General features: G+C 47.5%; 1 protein-coding gene across 14 annotated transcripts in view; it reads left to right on the top strand.

The window, feature by feature from the left end:
• The window catches only part of RNF17 (ring finger protein 17), a 502,688-nt gene that overhangs the window by 386,944 nt on the left and 98,502 nt on the right, over nucleotides 1-17,242 (top strand). For all 14 annotated transcript variants that reach the window (XM_088458561.1, XM_088458560.1, XM_088458571.1 and 11 more), the window contains 2 exons: nucleotides 6,199-6,365; nucleotides 9,971-10,090. In XM_088458561.1, coding sequence (XP_088314687.1) covers nucleotides 6,199-6,365; nucleotides 9,971-10,090 — 287 coding nt within the window. The remainder of the gene's footprint in view (nucleotides 1-6,198; nucleotides 6,366-9,970; nucleotides 10,091-17,242) is intronic.

The following is a 17,242-nucleotide window of genomic DNA, read 5'->3' as shown; positions in this document are numbered from 1 at the left end:
TCCGTATGGCTATTTCTGAAGCTTATCTTCATGAAGGCCTACCGGTCCCTCCTTCTCTGAAGGCTCATTCCACTAGGTCTGTGGGTCCTTCGTGGGCAGCTCGACGTGGTGCCTCGGCAGTTCAGATCTGCAAGGCTGCTACGTGGTCTTCTGTCCATACCTTCGTGAGGTATTACTGGTTTGACACCTTCGCCTCTCAGGATGCTTCCTTCGGGCGGCGGATTCTCCTTTCTGCACAGGAGCGTCCCCACCCTTAAAGGATACTGCTTTGGGACATCCCCAAGGTATCCTGTGGATACCCTATGGACCCTGAAGTAGAAAATATGAGAGATGGTAAGAACTTACCCTTGTTATCTCTATTTCTACGAAGTCCATAGGGTTCCACAGGACTCCCGCCCTGTCGCACCTGTGCTGCAGATGGGCTTTGCTCTGGTCACCGGTTTTCCGTCTCCCTCTGGTGAGAATGTGATTCTTGTATGTGTCCAGATCTTTGTTCTCTCTCTTCCTTCTCCTCCTCCGGCCTATGGCTTGGTAACTAACTGAGGTGCCTTGGCCCGGGGGCGGGGTATAGGAGGGGGACCTAGTGCATCCTGGGAGGCTGAAAGCTTAACTCTTTGGTGCCCTGCGACTGACGTCACACCTATACCCCAAGGTATCCTGTGGAACCCTATGGACTTCGTAGAAATAGAGATAACAAGGGTAAGTTCTTACCATATCTCATATTTTTTCTGATTTTGTCAGTCTATACCTATCCTTTTCCTACAGCCCTGACAGGTGTGTGTGTGTGTAGGGAGGTTTCTTTATCTCACATATATAAATTCAAGTACTTGTGAGGTCTGTCACATACAGTTGTATGCTACACGGTACCATATTTGTTGGACCTGTGCGTCGCATACTTGTGGGTACCCAGTTTGGCGCTTCCTCGAGCGCTCCTCTGCACCCACTCTGCTCTCCTGCAGGCGCTGCGCTGCAGTGGTTGGAAAGGAGGATTTAGATTTCTCAGGATGGGCTATGTGTATGGTGCTATCAGTTGCCTGGTCCCTTAAACCCCCCCAACAATGGAACAGGACCCTCCTTGGGCAGTCTTTTCTCAGGTGCTGGCCTCCATTGTGAATAGCCGTTGTGCCCCATATGAGGTTACCCCAAACAGCCAGCCTACTCCTGGGTCTCAGACTGTTACTCCCTGTCAGGGTTTACCACTCTATATGGCATCTCCTCCTGTACCTCAACAGTCTGTCATTCCTTTCCAGGGACTTCCGAAAGCTGGACAACCACCTTGGGTGGATGTGTTTTTCTGTTCAGTCCAGAGTCTGGCAGCTTCGTCTATGGCTTTTCAGTCCATGCTACGGAGTGAAAAACCTCAGCAGGCATCTAAACGCCCTGTAATGTCATCCCAGTCTACGCAACTTTGAGATATGGACGTGTCATCGGATAATGGGGAAACGCCTGAGGGGTCTGATTCGGATTCTCCTGTCCGGGAGGTGAAAGCTGAATCAACTATTAACGTTTGTAAGGGCAGTTCGATCCATACATAATATAGAGGATGACGTTCCTGTCCCTAAATCCAAATACCCTGATTTTAAACAGGCAGAAGTGACTTCGGCAGTTTTTCCTCTCTGACCAGCTGACAGACCACATGGCGGAGGCCTGGCAATCGCCTAGTAAGAGGTATCAACTGCAAAAGCGTTTGGCCTCAAGTTATCTGTTCCCTGCTGGTCATTGCAAAAAGTGGGAATTTCCACCTGCGGTAGGATTCTCATGTTAATCGCCCAATCAAGAGTGCTGCACTGCCTATGCCTTCCATTTTGTCCCTGAAGGATTCCACGGACAGGAAGGTGGAAACGTGCCTGAAATCGATTTTATTCTCTCTCAGGGGCTGTGGCCCGTCCGTCCATGGCTATCACATGGGTGGCCAAGGCCATTGGGAGCTGGGCCAATGTGCTAGAAGATACCTTCTCAGAGGAGGGTCCTGAGGCTGAAAGATCTTTAGTGGGCCACATGAGAGATGCAGCCGCATATATTGGTGAAGCAGCTTTGGATGCCAGTCTATTGACATCCAGAGTCTCGGCCGTGTCTGCTCGCCGCTCTTTGTGGTTATGCTCCTGTTGGGCAGATGCGGATTCCAAAAAGGGCTTGGAGGCCTTCCCTTCAATGGGGAGATCTTGTTTGGCCCCAACCTGGACAAAATTGTAGACACCCTGGCGAACTCGTTGTCAGCTTTTCTGCATCTGCACCTTCAAAGGCTAGAACCTCTTCCTTTCGGTCCTTTCATTCTCAAAGCCCAAAGGACAGTCTTTCCCTAAACAATTAGCCAAGTCGACCTCTAAGCCTAAGAAACAGGCCTGGAGCAGCAGACGCCCTACTTCCAAGCCAGAGGATAAACCTTCAGCCTGATGGGACGGACCTACCTCTGGGGGATCCCAGAGTGGGAGGCCGACTTCTTCAGTTTGCCCAGTACTGGTGCCACACCACCATGGATGCTTGGGTAATAGAAGTGGTTTCTCAGGGATATGCCCTCTCCTTTTTTCGTCACAGACCTCCCCACCTATTCTACTTCACAAGGCCATGCAGATTCAGAAAGCCATAGAGTCCTTGCTGAAAGCTGGGGTAATTGTTCCAGTTCCACTTTCTCAGTGCGGGACTGGTTACTATTCTACTCTGTTTCTGGTTCAAAAACCCAATGGGTTTCATTGGCCTATCCTCAACCTAAAATCTCTGAACAAATTCCTCAGAGTGCCCAGATTCAGGATGGAATTTTGCAAACCATCATTCTGGCTATGGAAGCTGGGTATTACATGGTATCACTGGACATTCAGGATGCATACCTACATAATCATATAGCGTCTTCCCACCAGCGATATCTGCGGTTTGCTATACTGCACCGGCTCTTCCAGTTTCGGGCGCTACCCTTTGGCCTCTCCACGGCTCCAAGGGTATTTACCAATATTATGCTAGTCATGGCAGACCATCTGCGGAGTCGGGATTTACGACTTCTCCCGTATCTCGACCTTCTCTTGCTGGCGACCTCCCCGGAAGTACTTTTACAGCATCTGCACCTGACAATCGCTTGTTTGCAAGTGCATGGGTGGCTGATGAATTGGAAAAAGTCCTCCCTAATTCCCTCACAGAGGATGGTTCATTTGGGAACCCTTCTGGATTCTCATGAGCAGAGGATCTTTCTAACTCCAGAAAAGATCTCCTCTCTGCAACTGCGGGTGCGCAGTTGCCGGAGCAGCTGCCGGGTGTCTGTTTACTCAGCAATGCGGGTTCTATCCATGGTGTCCACAGTCGACATGGTTGAATATGCCCCTTTCCATTCCAGGCCCCTGCAGGGGATGATCCTATCCAAATGGAACGGGTTACCACACCGGATGAGTACTCAGATGCTGGTGCTGTCTCTGGAGGTGCGCCTGTCTCTGTCTTGGTGGCTTCAGACATCTCATCTCACCAAGGGTCACCCCTTTTGGATCCCGGACAGGGTTCTTCTGACAGCAGATACCAGTCCTCCAGGGTTGAGGAGCAGTGACAGGTCCGCGCTCGCTTCAGGGTTGTTGGACAGCGGACGAAGCTATTCTCCCGATCAACATTCTGGAACTGCGGCCCGTGTACAGGGCCTTCCAGTTGTCAAGACACGTTCTTCAGGGAAGAGCCGTGCAGGTTCAGTACGACAACTCCACCACGGTGGCGTACATCAACTGTCAAGGGGGCACTCGAAGTCGGGCAGCGATGAGGTGTCGCACATCCTGTCTTGGGCAGAGTGCCACCTCCCTCGGCTGTATTCATTCCAGGAGCCCTCAATTGGGAAGCGGACTTCCTCAGCCGTCATGATGTGCATCCAGGGGAATGGTCTCTTCACTAGGAGGTGTTTCAACTCCTTGTGGACCAATTGGGCCTCCCAGAGGTGGACCTCATGGCCTCCCGTCACAATCACAAGTTGCCAGTGTACGGGTGCAGAACAAGAGATGCCGAAGCAAGCTTGGTGGACACTCTGTCGGTGAAGTGGACCTTCCAGTTTGTGTATCTGTTTCCTCCAATATCCCTGCTTCCTCGAGTTTTTCGGAAATTCAAGCAGGACGGCGGCACGAACCTGCTGGTGGCTCCGGCCTGGCCCAGACATCCTTGGTACTCAGATCTTCGGAGTCTCTCCATTGACACTCCGATCCTGCTGCCTCAACGTCCGGACTTGTCTCAGGGTCCTTGCCTTTAACCGGATCTGTGTCGTCTGTCTTTGACGGCGTGGTTCTTAAGACATCCATCTTAAGGTCCAAGGGCTTCTCTATCTCGGTCATTAGCACGATGCGTCGGGCACGCAAGCCTGCCTCAGCCAGGATCTACCACATAGTGTGGCATACCTATTTTCAGTGGTGTAGCACAAGAAATTACGATCCCCAAGTATTTCGTATTTCTAGGGTGTTGGAAATCCTTCAGGCTGGTTTGGACCTTGGCCTCGTTAAAAGTGCATATATCTGCACTGTCTGTGTGGTTCCAGCGAAGGATAGCTCCACTTTCTGATAACCGCACCTTTTTCCATGGTGTCCTCCGGATTCAGCCTCCATTTGTTCCCACGGTGGGGTCTTGGGATTTGGCGGTGGTTCTTCAGCCCCTCCAGGTTCGTCCTTTTGAACCGCTTGATTCAGTGGTGCTCAAGTGGTTGACGGCTAAGTCGCTTTTTCTCCTGGCTATTGCTTCGGCCAGGAGGGTATCAGAATTGGGGGCACTCTCCTGTTGTCCTCTCTTTCTGATTTTTCACCAGGACTGGGCTGTGCTTCGCACTCGCCCTGGGTTTCTACCTAAAGTGGTTTGGAATTGCCACAGTTATCAAGAACTTTTTGTACCGGCCTTTGTCACAAAACCTCTCGGCTGGTGAATCCTCATTGGATGAGGTCTGTGGTCTCAGGATTTATGTTCACCGGACCAGTTTCCTTCAGAAATGTGATTCCTTTTTTGTTCTCTTTGGATTTCATAAGGGGGGATGGTCAGCCAGCAAACAAACTTTGGCTAGATGGCTTCGTATGACTATCTCAGAGGCTTACACACAGGCAGGCCTGCCTGTTCCGGCTTCTGTTAAAGCTCATTCTACATGGTCTGTGGGCCCCTCGTAGGCAGCTCGCCATGGTGCTTCGGCTGTTCAGCTGTGTAAGGCGACCGCGGGGTCTTCCATCCAGACTTTTCTGTGGTTCTATGCATTTGACATCTTCGCACCCTAGGATGCTTCCTTTGGGCACCGGACTACTCTCAGCGCAGGAGCGTCCCCACTCTTAAAAGGACTGCTTTGGGACATCCCCAAGATCTCCCTGTGGAGCCTATGGACCCTGAAGAAAATGGGAGAGATGGTAAGAAATTACCTTTTGTTATCTCTCTTTCTTCGAAGTCCACAGGGCTCCCAGCATGATGCACCTGGCTTCGTATGGGCTGTTACTGGTCACCGGTTTTCAGTCTCCCTTTCTGTGAGTGTGATTCTCGAGTGTTCCCGTCTTCCTTCTCTTTTTTTTTTTTTTTTCCCCACTCCGGCCTTGGCTACTTACCTGTGGCTCGGGGGCAGGGTATAGAGGAAGATGGACCCAGCGCATCCTGGGAGCTAAAGCTTTTAACTGTGTGGTGCCTGTGGATCCAGATCCATCTATACCCCAAGGTCTCCCTGTGGACCCTATGGACTTTGAAGAAATAGAGAAAACAAAGGTATGTTCTTACCATATCTCTTTTTTTTTTTTTAAACACAACCTGCAAAATGTAAATTGAAAGCCGATTGGTTCGTACTTTATCTTTATCACAATTTTATCTCTCTCCCAGCTTTGATACATAGACCCCTTTAGCCCTTCTGGCTTTTCAATTGAGACTACCTCAAATTTTTATGCCCCAACAAGTCTTACTTACCATACCAGCTGTGCCTGTGAAAGCCTTTTCCTATCTTTATTTTTTTTTTTATCCATCTTTCACCCTTATAGGAGGTGAAATATAATGTGTTTGTGTACATCTACAGCATTCGAGTAAAAGGTTATAATAGCTTGTTCACACATTAGATATTTGTGTTATGATATTTAATCCTTGTCCTAAACAAGGAAAATATATTTAGTACTTTGCTTTTTTTTAAATTTCTCAGTTTGATGATCATTTTATCTCTTCTATGATATCTGTTCTTGTATTTTGAACATCTTATGCAGTATGTGTTTTTTTTTTTGTTTTTTTTTGTTAATAAAGAACATGAACTTGGCATGCTTATGCTTGATATACAAAATTCGTTCACATGTCTTGGGTTACTGCAACCATACTGCTGGCAAAAAGGTGAAGGTTGTCTCATTAAGGGATCAGACACTATGTCATACAGAGGAAAGGTGCTTGAAATCCTTGGAGGTGATTTGATGAAGGTAAAGGAATGAGAGAGGTGTTTTTATTTTATTTAATGTGGTTTGTTTCCTGGTTATTATGAAAAAAGTACAATTCAAGCATTTCAGTAGTGTCCAAGGCTATTATTGACAATTACATGAAGTTTATGCAGAGAGTCAATATTTGCAGTGTGGACCCTTCTTTTTCAAGTCCTCTGCAATTCGCCCGGCCATGCTGTCAATCAACTTCTGGGCCACTTACTGACTGGTGGCCGCCTATTCTTGCCTAATCAATGCTTGGAGTTTGTCAGAATTTGAGGGTTTGTTTGTCTACCCGCCTCTTGAGGAATGAACACAAGTTCTCAGTGGGATTAAGGTCTGGGGAGTTTCCTGGCCATGGACTCAAAATTTGGTTGTTTTGTTCCCCGAGCCACTTGGAGCACCTTGCCATAATGCAAAAGTTATAACTAAGTGGCTCGGGGAACAAAACATCAAAATTTTGAGTCCATGGGCAGGAAACTCCTCAGACCTTAATCCTATTGAGAACTTGTGGTCAATCCTCAGGAGGCGGGTGGACAAACAAACCCACAAATTCTGACAAACTCCAAGCATTGATTAGGCAAGAATGGGCGGCCATCAGTCAGTATGTGGCCCAGAAGTTGATTGACAGCATGCCAGGGCGAATTGCAGAAGTCTTGAAAAAGAAAGGTCAACAATGCAAATATTGACTTTGCATAAACTTACTGTAATTGTCAATAAAAGCCTTTGACACTTAGGTAAAATTACAAGCATTTCATAAGTATACCATAGTAACATCTGACAAGGTCTAAAAACACTGAATCCGCAAACTTTGTGAAAACCATTACTTGTCATTCACAAAACTTATGGCCACGGCTGTATATATACTGTTTAAGTAAAAAAATAATAATAAAAAGATAATATGTATGTGTGTGTGTGTGTATATATATATATATATATATATATATATATGTGTATATATATATATATATATTTTATTAACAGTCTGCAGAGTGCCACTTTATTTGCTGTCGTGTGAATGTGTGTGTATATGTATATATATATATATATATATATATATATATTTATATTAATGTGGGTGACAAAAATAAAACCAAAGGTTCCTCCTTTTGCATTGATGTGTCATAATCTAGCAAAGGTGCCATTATGTTTAAAAAAAAAATTGGATACATACAAAATGAGGAGGCGCACTCTCAGAATCTGATAAACATTGATAAAGACTTATACAAGAAATCAATTTCCCTGTTTATGTTCCCACTTGAAACTTTTTCAGTACCTCTCACTTGCTTTTCGACTGAAACGGCCTTTCTTTTAACCCAGTGCTGTTTTAATACCAGTCAGACTGGTTCACTGGGGATCTGCTGCCAGTCTGTATGCTGGGACAATGTTTAGAGGCATCCGACTCTCTGCACCCGTTCCCTTGCATGCAATCAACATTACTGAAGTCACAATCACTCCTATATGCCACTTGTACTTGCAAGTGCAGAGAGCCTGGTGCCTCTAAACATTGTCCCTGCATACACAGACTTGCAGTGGATCAGGTGAACCAGTCCGACACTGCTCAGGGCTATACCCTGAGTCCATGTGATCCTTTTCCCACGAGGTAAGGAGGGGGACAGCGATATGAAAGGAGCTGGGGAAACGGGAGGGAAGAGGGTAGAGAGATAGTAGGATATACAGCTAAGTAGAGGGGGAAATAGAAGGGTCATAGGTAAGAGAGACAGAGGAGGGGGCAGATAGAAATGGGGAGGTGGGATATATACCTGTCAGCGCCTTGAGCTTTTGCAACCCTCCCCCTGCATGCAATACCCGCAAACCAAAGCCAGCTCCTAAAATCAGATAGCAAGGGAATTCCTTAAGTGGTTTGGGTAACAGATGCACAAAACAGTGCATGCAAAATACCTGATTAGATGGAAAAAATTTTTAAAAAACATACTATGGTAATTTATTTCATCAGTATTTAAAGTCATGTGAATGCCTCTCCTGATTTACGTGTATGTATGTATATATATATATATATATATATATATATATATATATATATATATATACATACACACATACATACATACATACATATGTGTGTGTATATATATAATATAGTGGAAAAGGCGCCTAATAATGTCATATTTTAGATAATTCAGGGTAGACACACAGGTATCCCTATTGTATGCGTACCAAATCGTTTTTTGATATGTGGATATATTAAGCAGGTAAGTATGATCCAAGTTCTCAGTGCTTCAGTGTTTTTTACAAAAGTATCCACCAAATATTGTGTTTGTGATAGCTTAAAAATACATCTGGTATGTTAGGGGATTTATTATGGAAACTTTTCCTATATATATTTTTTGTGCTGAAGATACCACCAATATCCCGGACTATTATTCTCAAAATATAAATATATATAATTATTTATATATTGAGAATAATAGTCCGGGATATTGTCGATATCTTCAGCACAAAAAATATAAAAGTAAATACTGTACTTAAATGTGTCCGTGAGATAGTTCATAGGTTTCCATAAATGACACTCATCCCCGTTCATTTTTATGGGTGACAGCTCTTCCTTCTGAGGGCTTGTTTGGCAAATCGGCTGTGTATAATCTGGAGTGAGAGAGTTCAAGGAGCGCCTATTAGTGTAGCTATCCAAGTGCAGTTGAGACCAACTCAAATTGTGCCAAAATATATGCGTACCAGATAGACTCGGTGTAAAGCAGTGAATTGCTGTAGTATTCCAAGTGGTGGTCTCAAAGATTGCCGTGGGTGTTCTATGACTCGGATCAATTGTTTGTGAATTAAATACGAAAAAAATATAAATAAATAAAAAAGGTGACTATGGCTCAGGCTTGCTTGGTCTGGTCTAAGGTGCTTCTCACTCTTTAATTTAATGCAAAGAAACCCATTATTGATAGGTTAAGTAAAAGGTCATTCTACACATTGTAGATAAAATTAAACAGAACCAGACACATAAAATACAATAAATATCTTTAAAGAAGTAAAAAAAAAACGTAACTTAGCCATGAACAAGCACCAAATTAGGTGCTAGAAAATGTTCATAGAGTCCATATTGTTCAAAAAAGGAATAGTCTCACACCATGTAGCAATTGTAAATGGGGTAGGAGGAGAAGGGCCCAACACATTTCTTCCCATTTGGACTTCTTTAAGACTCCTTAATGTAATATATTATAATTTTTTTTCTCCTATTTAACTAATTGATCTATAAATTTAATCTATAAAATCTTGCAATAAGGTAATTCAATGACTCAGTTACTGGGGGTGCTCTAAGTATGCAAAAGTAATCATTATTAAAACTTAGGAAATGTAGGATTATTTTTTCACTTTCTTTCTTTAGTAGAAGGAGAACCGCTATGTATTTAATGTTTTCAAAAGAAAGCAATACATTTTACACAAAATATCACTTTTTCATGTGTAGATTAAGAAGTATGTATTGGTGTAAACAATACATGGTGATACTAGTTGGGATACATTTTATTTAGGTCTAAACAGTTTCCATCTCTAAAGGCTTGATTTCTACAGTAGCTATTCGAGAACTCTACTTAGAAAGTTTTATCAGTTTATTTGCCCTAAAAAATTTACCGTTTTATTAGGTTCAGTATGAAGATTTTGGATATATTGAAAAAATTCCCAATTGCCACCTTTACCCTTCTGTGTTTAATCCGAATATTCCACGATTTTGCATCCCGTGCCAGCTAAATGATGTATTACCTGTGAGTAATATGACCTTTTCTTTATGTTTATATTCACAGTGCCTACTTAAGATGTTAGCTTAAAATACAGACAAAACATTTTGTACTATAAAATGTTATTTCCATATAACATGTTACCAAATATGAAAAAATGTCTCTCCCTCTATATTGCTTTTTTAACTTTGCCACACTGGAAGAACCTTGGAGTATAGTGAATGGTGCAGGGAGAAAGTCTGCTAATAACTCACTGTTCCCCCTCTAGTCCCCATTTGGATGTTCCAGAACTTCATTGAAATTCCCGTCTGGGTTGGTTGCCTGTTTTTATGGTGGACAGTAGGCTTTCTTGTTTTATTAAGTGTAATTTTGCATTTTAGCAATTTTTTTTAAATTTTGTTTGATTACTTCACCAGTACCTCTCCTTTCCAAGATCGACTGGGACTTGATGTCTCATCCTTAGAGGAGAATTCTGTTCCCCGGAATATAAGCGATGTGTCATTCCACAATTTCAGGATTTTGAGTATTCTCTTGCCCCCATCTCTCTCCTCACAACTCTGGGGTTTCAGGAATGCTGTATAAACTATCACAGACACATAATAGGCTAAATCAGTGATTCCCAAACTGGTTCCCTCAGGGTACTTGCAGGGGTGCCACGGGTTGTGGTACAGGACCAAATAAAAATATTTATGGTTAATGATATACAAAGTGTTACAAGTCGGCAACGTGCCTTCTTACCTACCCGTGCTCCAGGTATCTCTCCTCCAGGTAGCCAGCCACACTCCTGGAACTCTGCTCCTGTACAACGTATATGCTGTACTGGGATGGCATCTCCAGTTGCTAGGAGAGTGGAACGACTACGGCACGTGATATTGGATGATGTTTCCTCCTCACCATTGGATTCCATTAATCGCCTGCCTTGTATCCATTGGTTCAGCACCTTTCTTAAGCCTATATCATGTTTGTACGTGTCCTTCCAGTTCCTGTAAGTCGTGTTCCTGCTCGTCTGTGCCTGTTCTGCCATTCCTTGGTGGACTCGTTGTCTAAAACCCTCATTCCTCGATCTAGCGTTCTCCTATTCTGCTGTCTATGGAATTCTCCAATTCGTGCTGTTTTTTGCCTCATTGCTTCAATTGCTATCAGTTACCATCTCTCTGCCAAAACACCTCTGCTCTCAAAGCCGCATCCTGGCTGTAATAGAAGCACTTCGACCTTCAACGCCGCATCTGTCTGTATATCTACCGGCTCATTAGCAGCACCTCGGCCCTCAAGGCCACATCTCAACCTAAACATTCACTGTATTACCAGCCTCACCACGGCCCTCAAGGCCACACCTCGGCTCGCAAGGCCGCATCACAGCCTGTCTACTCATCGGTTATCCAAGCCACACTTTGACCCTCAAGGCCTCATCTCAATCTGAATATCTACCGGCTCATTCGCCTCATCTCGTCTCTCAAGGCCGCATCCCAGCCTGTCTACATCTCGGCTGTCCAAGCCGCACCTCGGCCCTCAAAGCCATACCTCAAATTCTTCAAGCTCTTCCTTGAAGACTTCATTAAAGATGCCTCACCTAGTCAGTCCACTATTAGTCTTATTACATCCTGTGGCCTTAGGAAAACCGTGTAAGCCCTTACGATCCCATTTTTTTTTTAAGACCAGGGGGCCTCCTGAGTACCTTTTGAACGTGTCTCGTTCTAAGGGAACAACAGCGGATGGATGCTATTGGCAGAAGACCACACCATAGTGGTTCTAAAGGTGTTACAGGGTGATTCCTAAGAGACTGGCAACCACCAGCTCTAGCTTTGAGTTAACAATCATAAAAATATGTGGACTAAATAAAATTAAAAAAAAAGCCCTGTCCACCACCACATAACTGAACCTAAGGATGACAAGTAAGCACTATTTACATATATATTGCTGAAATTCTCACCAAGAAACTTTTGACCTAAAAGTATTGTGAAAAAAATATTGATACTCTGGGGCACAGTGATTCAAGATTGGGAGTCTGGGCTAAATGATGTTTGTTAGCAAAAGATGATAATGATGAGCATACTCCTATCAATGTTGGCATTACCTTCTATGGGGATGGAATCCAAGTCTGTAAAGGTGTTCCCCAGAGCACGCTGTAAGGTGGGATAGACTTGGCTGCTTTTCTGGCCAGGTCGTCTGATCCAAGGAAGTGATGAAAAGGATGTGTCCTGGCACTTTCTCGGCCTTAATAGTATTGTATATACTGCTCCTCAACATATGTTGTGAAGAGAGAAGAAAAATCTACATTGTACACTGTTGAAATTCGTGGAGAGGATGTAAATTGGAAATAGTTAATTCCAGCTTTGGACAAACTTCACCCCATTGTTCTGCGGTGGTTGCTGGTGTATCGGTGTTTGTCTGTCACTGACCTATTTCTTTGGACCTTCATATCTTTGTTGTATTGGTAAATGCACTTTCTACTTCAGGGTCCATAGGGTATCCACAGGATACCTTTGGTATAGGTGATGACGTCAGGCATCGGGCACCGTAGAGTTAAGTTTCAGCCTCCCAGGATACACTAGGGTCCCCCTCCTATACCCCGCCACCGAGCCAAGTCATCTCAGTTTAGTTTGGTGCCCGGCCGGAGTCGGATGCACCTGTTAGAGGGGGGCTATGAAGAGCCCCTGAAGTTTCTTCAATGCAGCTGTGGCTGCACATCTGGAAGTACAGCATGGACTGTCAGTCCTGATGTCCATGCTGTCTTCCCTACACCCCCGCCGGTACCAGAAGGCCGGTACTGATCCGGGGATGCTGGTAGGCATCTGGGGTCACAGCTAGCAGTGACCCCAGATGTTTAGGACCATGGCCGAAATCAAGGGGGACAAAGGTAAGCAGCGGGGTCCGGCGGTGGGTCCCCGCTGACACATGGTCCAAAGTCCTCAGGCAGGGGGCTCCCTGGGGACTTGGTGCAGCGTGGAGCCAGGTCCTAACCTGCGCTTCCACTACCCCCTGGGACAGCAGGACCGCGGCAGAGCGGTAGCGCTGCGGCGTCCCAGGGGTTAAATGCATGCCAGGGGAGCGCGCCTTCCCTGTCTCACAGCCGGCGCCTCCCCCGCTGCACACAGCCCTCTCTGCGCTGACTGGCCCTGTGCCAGCGCTCCTCCCCCAGGCCGGCCTCCTCTCTGCTCCTCGGTGGCCATCTTTGGAGAAAGCATGGTGATCACTGCTGGACGCTGGTGAACGGTGGCATCGCGGTCTGGGTCCCCCTGCATACCTCTCCTCCGTTGGATTAAGGTCTGTGTATGCAGCGCTGTGTCCTACCAGGCTCTGAGTCTGTGTAGTTGAGGATCAACTGCAGTGATAGTGCAGGAATTGATTTCTTTGCATTGTATGTGACCTATGCTAGCGTCTGCTGCCTGTACTTTATTTTCTATCTGTCAGTATTTAACTGTCCCTGTTCTTTCTGCTAAAGCCCTTGCGGTGCGGTGCTTGCAGGGTGGTCTCACACTATACTAATGAGTATCAGTGAGAGGGGTCACATACTTACCATTATGTCTGAAAGTGACTTTCCTCTCCAGCTTTTATGTACTGCATGCAAGGTACCTATAGCGGAGGGGGACGGTAGTGCGGAGGGACTATGTCGGCAGTGTTATTCGTTGACGCGGCCGATTACTGACACTGCTCCAGTACAGGAGCCGCCCTGGGCTTGTTTCGCCAAAGCGCTTACAACCCTCGTGGGCCAGTTAGCTCCGCAGCCTGCCTTCACTCAGATGGGATTGTCCCAGCAGTCAGTGGTGTCGTCACCCATGCAGGGTTTCCCGAGACAATTAATGGTACCCCACAGTCTCCCTATTTCCACTCCTCAGGTCTCTCATGAGCCTGCGTGGGTTAATTCGTTAACAAGCTCTGTACAGCAGTTGTCAGACGTGTTGCAGGGGGAGTCTGTGATGCGGCCTCGCAAGCGGCCGGTGGCGTCTCAGTCTGCTCCTTATGAGGAAGACGACGGGACGTCCGATGATGGGGAGATTCTGGATCTTTCTGACCAGGAACCTCCCCGTCCTAAAGAGTCGGACGCTAAGTCTAAGGTGTATATACCTGGCCTTATTCATGCAGTCCGTACTGCTTTGATACCGGAGGCTCCTCAGCCTCTATAACTAAAGTCCAAATACGCCTTTTTCAAGGATGTTAAAGGAGATACCACAGTGTTTCCTTTTTCGGGAAATTAGAATTAGTTGACCACCTAGAGGAAGCGTGGAAACAGCCAGGCAAACGATATCAGCCTCAAAGGCGTTTAGCAGTGGCATATCCATTTGCAGACAATTATTTTGCCAAGTGGGAATCACCTCCACAGGTGGATTCTCATGTGACACGACTTGTCCGTAGTGCCACATTGCCCATGCCATCCATGTCCTCCCTTAAGGATGCTACGGACCGCAAGGTGGAGATCTGCCTGAAGTCCGTCTATTTCCTTGCGGGGGGCAGCGCGGCCAGCTATGGCCATTTGCTGGGTTGCCAGAGCTATGGAGCGCTGGGCTGATACGTTGGAGACGTCCCTCGATCCCGACTCTTCGGCGGAGCAGACGGAGTTGATCGTCAATCTCCGGGATTCGGCCACTTATATCAACGAAGCGGCCTTAGATATTAGTACCCTGGCGTCTCGAATTTCTTCGGCAGCGGTTGCTGCTCGTCGCACCTTGTGGTTGCGATCCTGGAAGGCGGACGCTGATTCCAAAAAGAGTTTGGAGGCATTGCCTTTTAACGGAGAGGTTCTCTTCGGTCCGGACCTGGACAAGATTATAGCCACGCTGGCGGCAGCTAAATCAGCATGTCTCCCGTCGGCTGCTGTTCCTTCTGGTTCAGGTACATCATCCTTTCGGGCTTATAGGGCCCAGGGTAGGCCTAAAGCACAGTCCTTTCCCCGACAGGCTGGCCCCAAGAAATCGGCCAAGCCCCGGAAGCAGGCCTGGAGTACCAGACGTCCGGCCCCTAAGCCAGATGACAAGCCTGCGGCCTGACGGTCCGGGCCTCCCTTTGGGGGTTCCCAAAGTGGGAGGCCGTCTGCTGCAGTTCGCCCGGTGTTGGTCGGTCACCACGACAGACACTTGGGTTCTCGAGGTGGTCTCACACGGGTATGCCCTCTCCTTCCGGCACAGACCCCCGGCTCGATTCTTCACCACGGGTTTACCATCAGACCGGAACAAAGCCACGGAGCTGCGGAAGGTCTTGCACACTATGCTCCAGGCTGGAGTTATAGTGCCGGTTCCATTCTCCCAGAGGGGCCAGGGTTTCTATTCCAATCTCTTTTTGGTGCAGAAACCCAATGGGTCCTTTCGTCCGATTCTCAACCTCAAAGCTCTCAAGTCTTTGTGGGTGCCGAAGTTTCGGATGGAGACCCTTCGGTCCATCATTCTGGCGCTGGAACCTGGGGACTACATGGTGTCATTGGACATACAGGACTCTTATCTGCATGTCCCTATTCTTTTGCGCCATCAGGTTTGCAATCCGCAGCGACCACTTTCAGTTCCGGGCGTTACCTTTTGGCCTGGCGACAGCACCACATGTTTTCACCAAGGTGATGGCGGTCATGGCGGCTGCAGGGAGTCCGCATGTTGCCGTACTTGGACGATCTTCTCTTAGTGGCAGGATCTCCGGAGCTCCTTCTGCTCCACTTGGACCTGACCATTGCGCTTCTGCAACGGCACGGCTGGTTAATAAACTGGCAGAAGTAAACCCTGGTCCCGTCTCGGCGGATTCTGCACCTCGGAGCCTTATTGGACTCGGGACAGCAAAGGATCTTTGTGACGGGGGAAAAGATCGCTGCCTTACAGTCGAGGGTGCGCAGTTGTCTGCTGAGCCGCCGGGTGTCTCTACACTCGGCGATGAGGTTACTGGGCTCCATGGTGTCGGTATTCGACATGGTGGAATATGCCCAGTTTCACTCCAGACCTCTGCAGCACCTGATTCTGTCCAAGTGGAATGGACTGCCTCAGTCTCTAAAATCCCAGACGATAGTGCTCACTCCGGAGGTTCGCCTGTCCCTTGCCTGGTGGTTGCTGACGACCCATCTCAACAAGGGTCGTCCGTTCTGGGTGGCGAATTGGGTCCTGTTGACAACGGACGCCAGTCTTCGGGGCTGGGGAGCAGTTTCGGGTCCACACTTGTTCCAGGGCAGGTGGACTCCGGCAGAAGCAGAGCTTCCTATAAACATCTTGGAACTCCGAGCGGTTTTCAACGCTCTCCAGCAGGCACATCGGGTTCACCAAGGTCACCCAGTGCAGGTCCAGTCGGACAACGCTACCACCGTGGCCTACATAAACCGGCAAGGAGGAACCCGAAGTCGGGCGGCTCTCGTGGAGGTGTCTCGGATCCTGGTATGGGCGGAGCGCAATCTTCCGGCCATATCAGCTGTCTTCATCCCGGGAGTGCTAAATTGGGAGGCGGACTTTCTCAGTCGCCAGGATGTTCATTCGGGGGAATGGTCCCTGCACCCGGACGTTTTTCAACTGCTGGTGCACAGGTGGGGTCTTCCAGAGATCGACCTCATGGCGTCCCGGCACAACAACAAGTTGCCGGTGTACGGGTCTCGCACAAGAGACGAAGAGGCGTCTCTGGTGGATGCTCTGTCCGTCCGGTGGACGTTCCGGTTTGCTTATCTCTTTCCTCTGGTTTCCCTTCTTCCACGGGTAATCCGGAAATTCAAACAGGAAGGAGGGGACGCTCCTGTTGATAGCTCCTGCATGGCCCAGACGGCACTGGTTCTCAGACCTTCAGGGTCTGTCCGTGGACAGTCCTCTGCGGTTGCCGCTACGACCGGACCTTCTGTCACAGGGTCCTTGTCTTCACCCGGACCTGACTCGGCTGTCTTTGACGGCGTGGCTGTTGAGACGGCCATGTTAAGGTCCAGGGGGTTTTCCAGCTCCTTTGTGCGTACCATGCTCAGAGCTCGGAAACAGTCTTCCGCGAGAATATACCGTCGCGTGTGGCATACGTTCTTCCAGTGGTGTCGGCCGAGAGGTTATGCACCGCGGGAGTTTCGTCTGTCTCGGGTTCTCGCCTTCCTGCAAGCGGGACTAGACCATGGGCTTCGCCTTGCCTCTTTGAAGGTGCTGGTTTCTGCCCTGTCTGTCTGGTTCCATCGTAGGATTGCTACAATCCCGGATGTGCGCACCTTTATGCAAGGTGTTCTGCGCATTCAGCCGCCCTTTGTTC

This window comes from Taudactylus pleione, unplaced genomic scaffold (assembly GCF_031769625.1).
Source record: "Taudactylus pleione unplaced genomic scaffold, aTauple2 ptg000842l, whole genome shotgun sequence".
NCBI lineage: Eukaryota > Metazoa > Chordata > Amphibia > Anura > Myobatrachidae > Taudactylus > Taudactylus pleione.
This window is presented reverse-complemented; position numbering and strand designations above follow the sequence as displayed.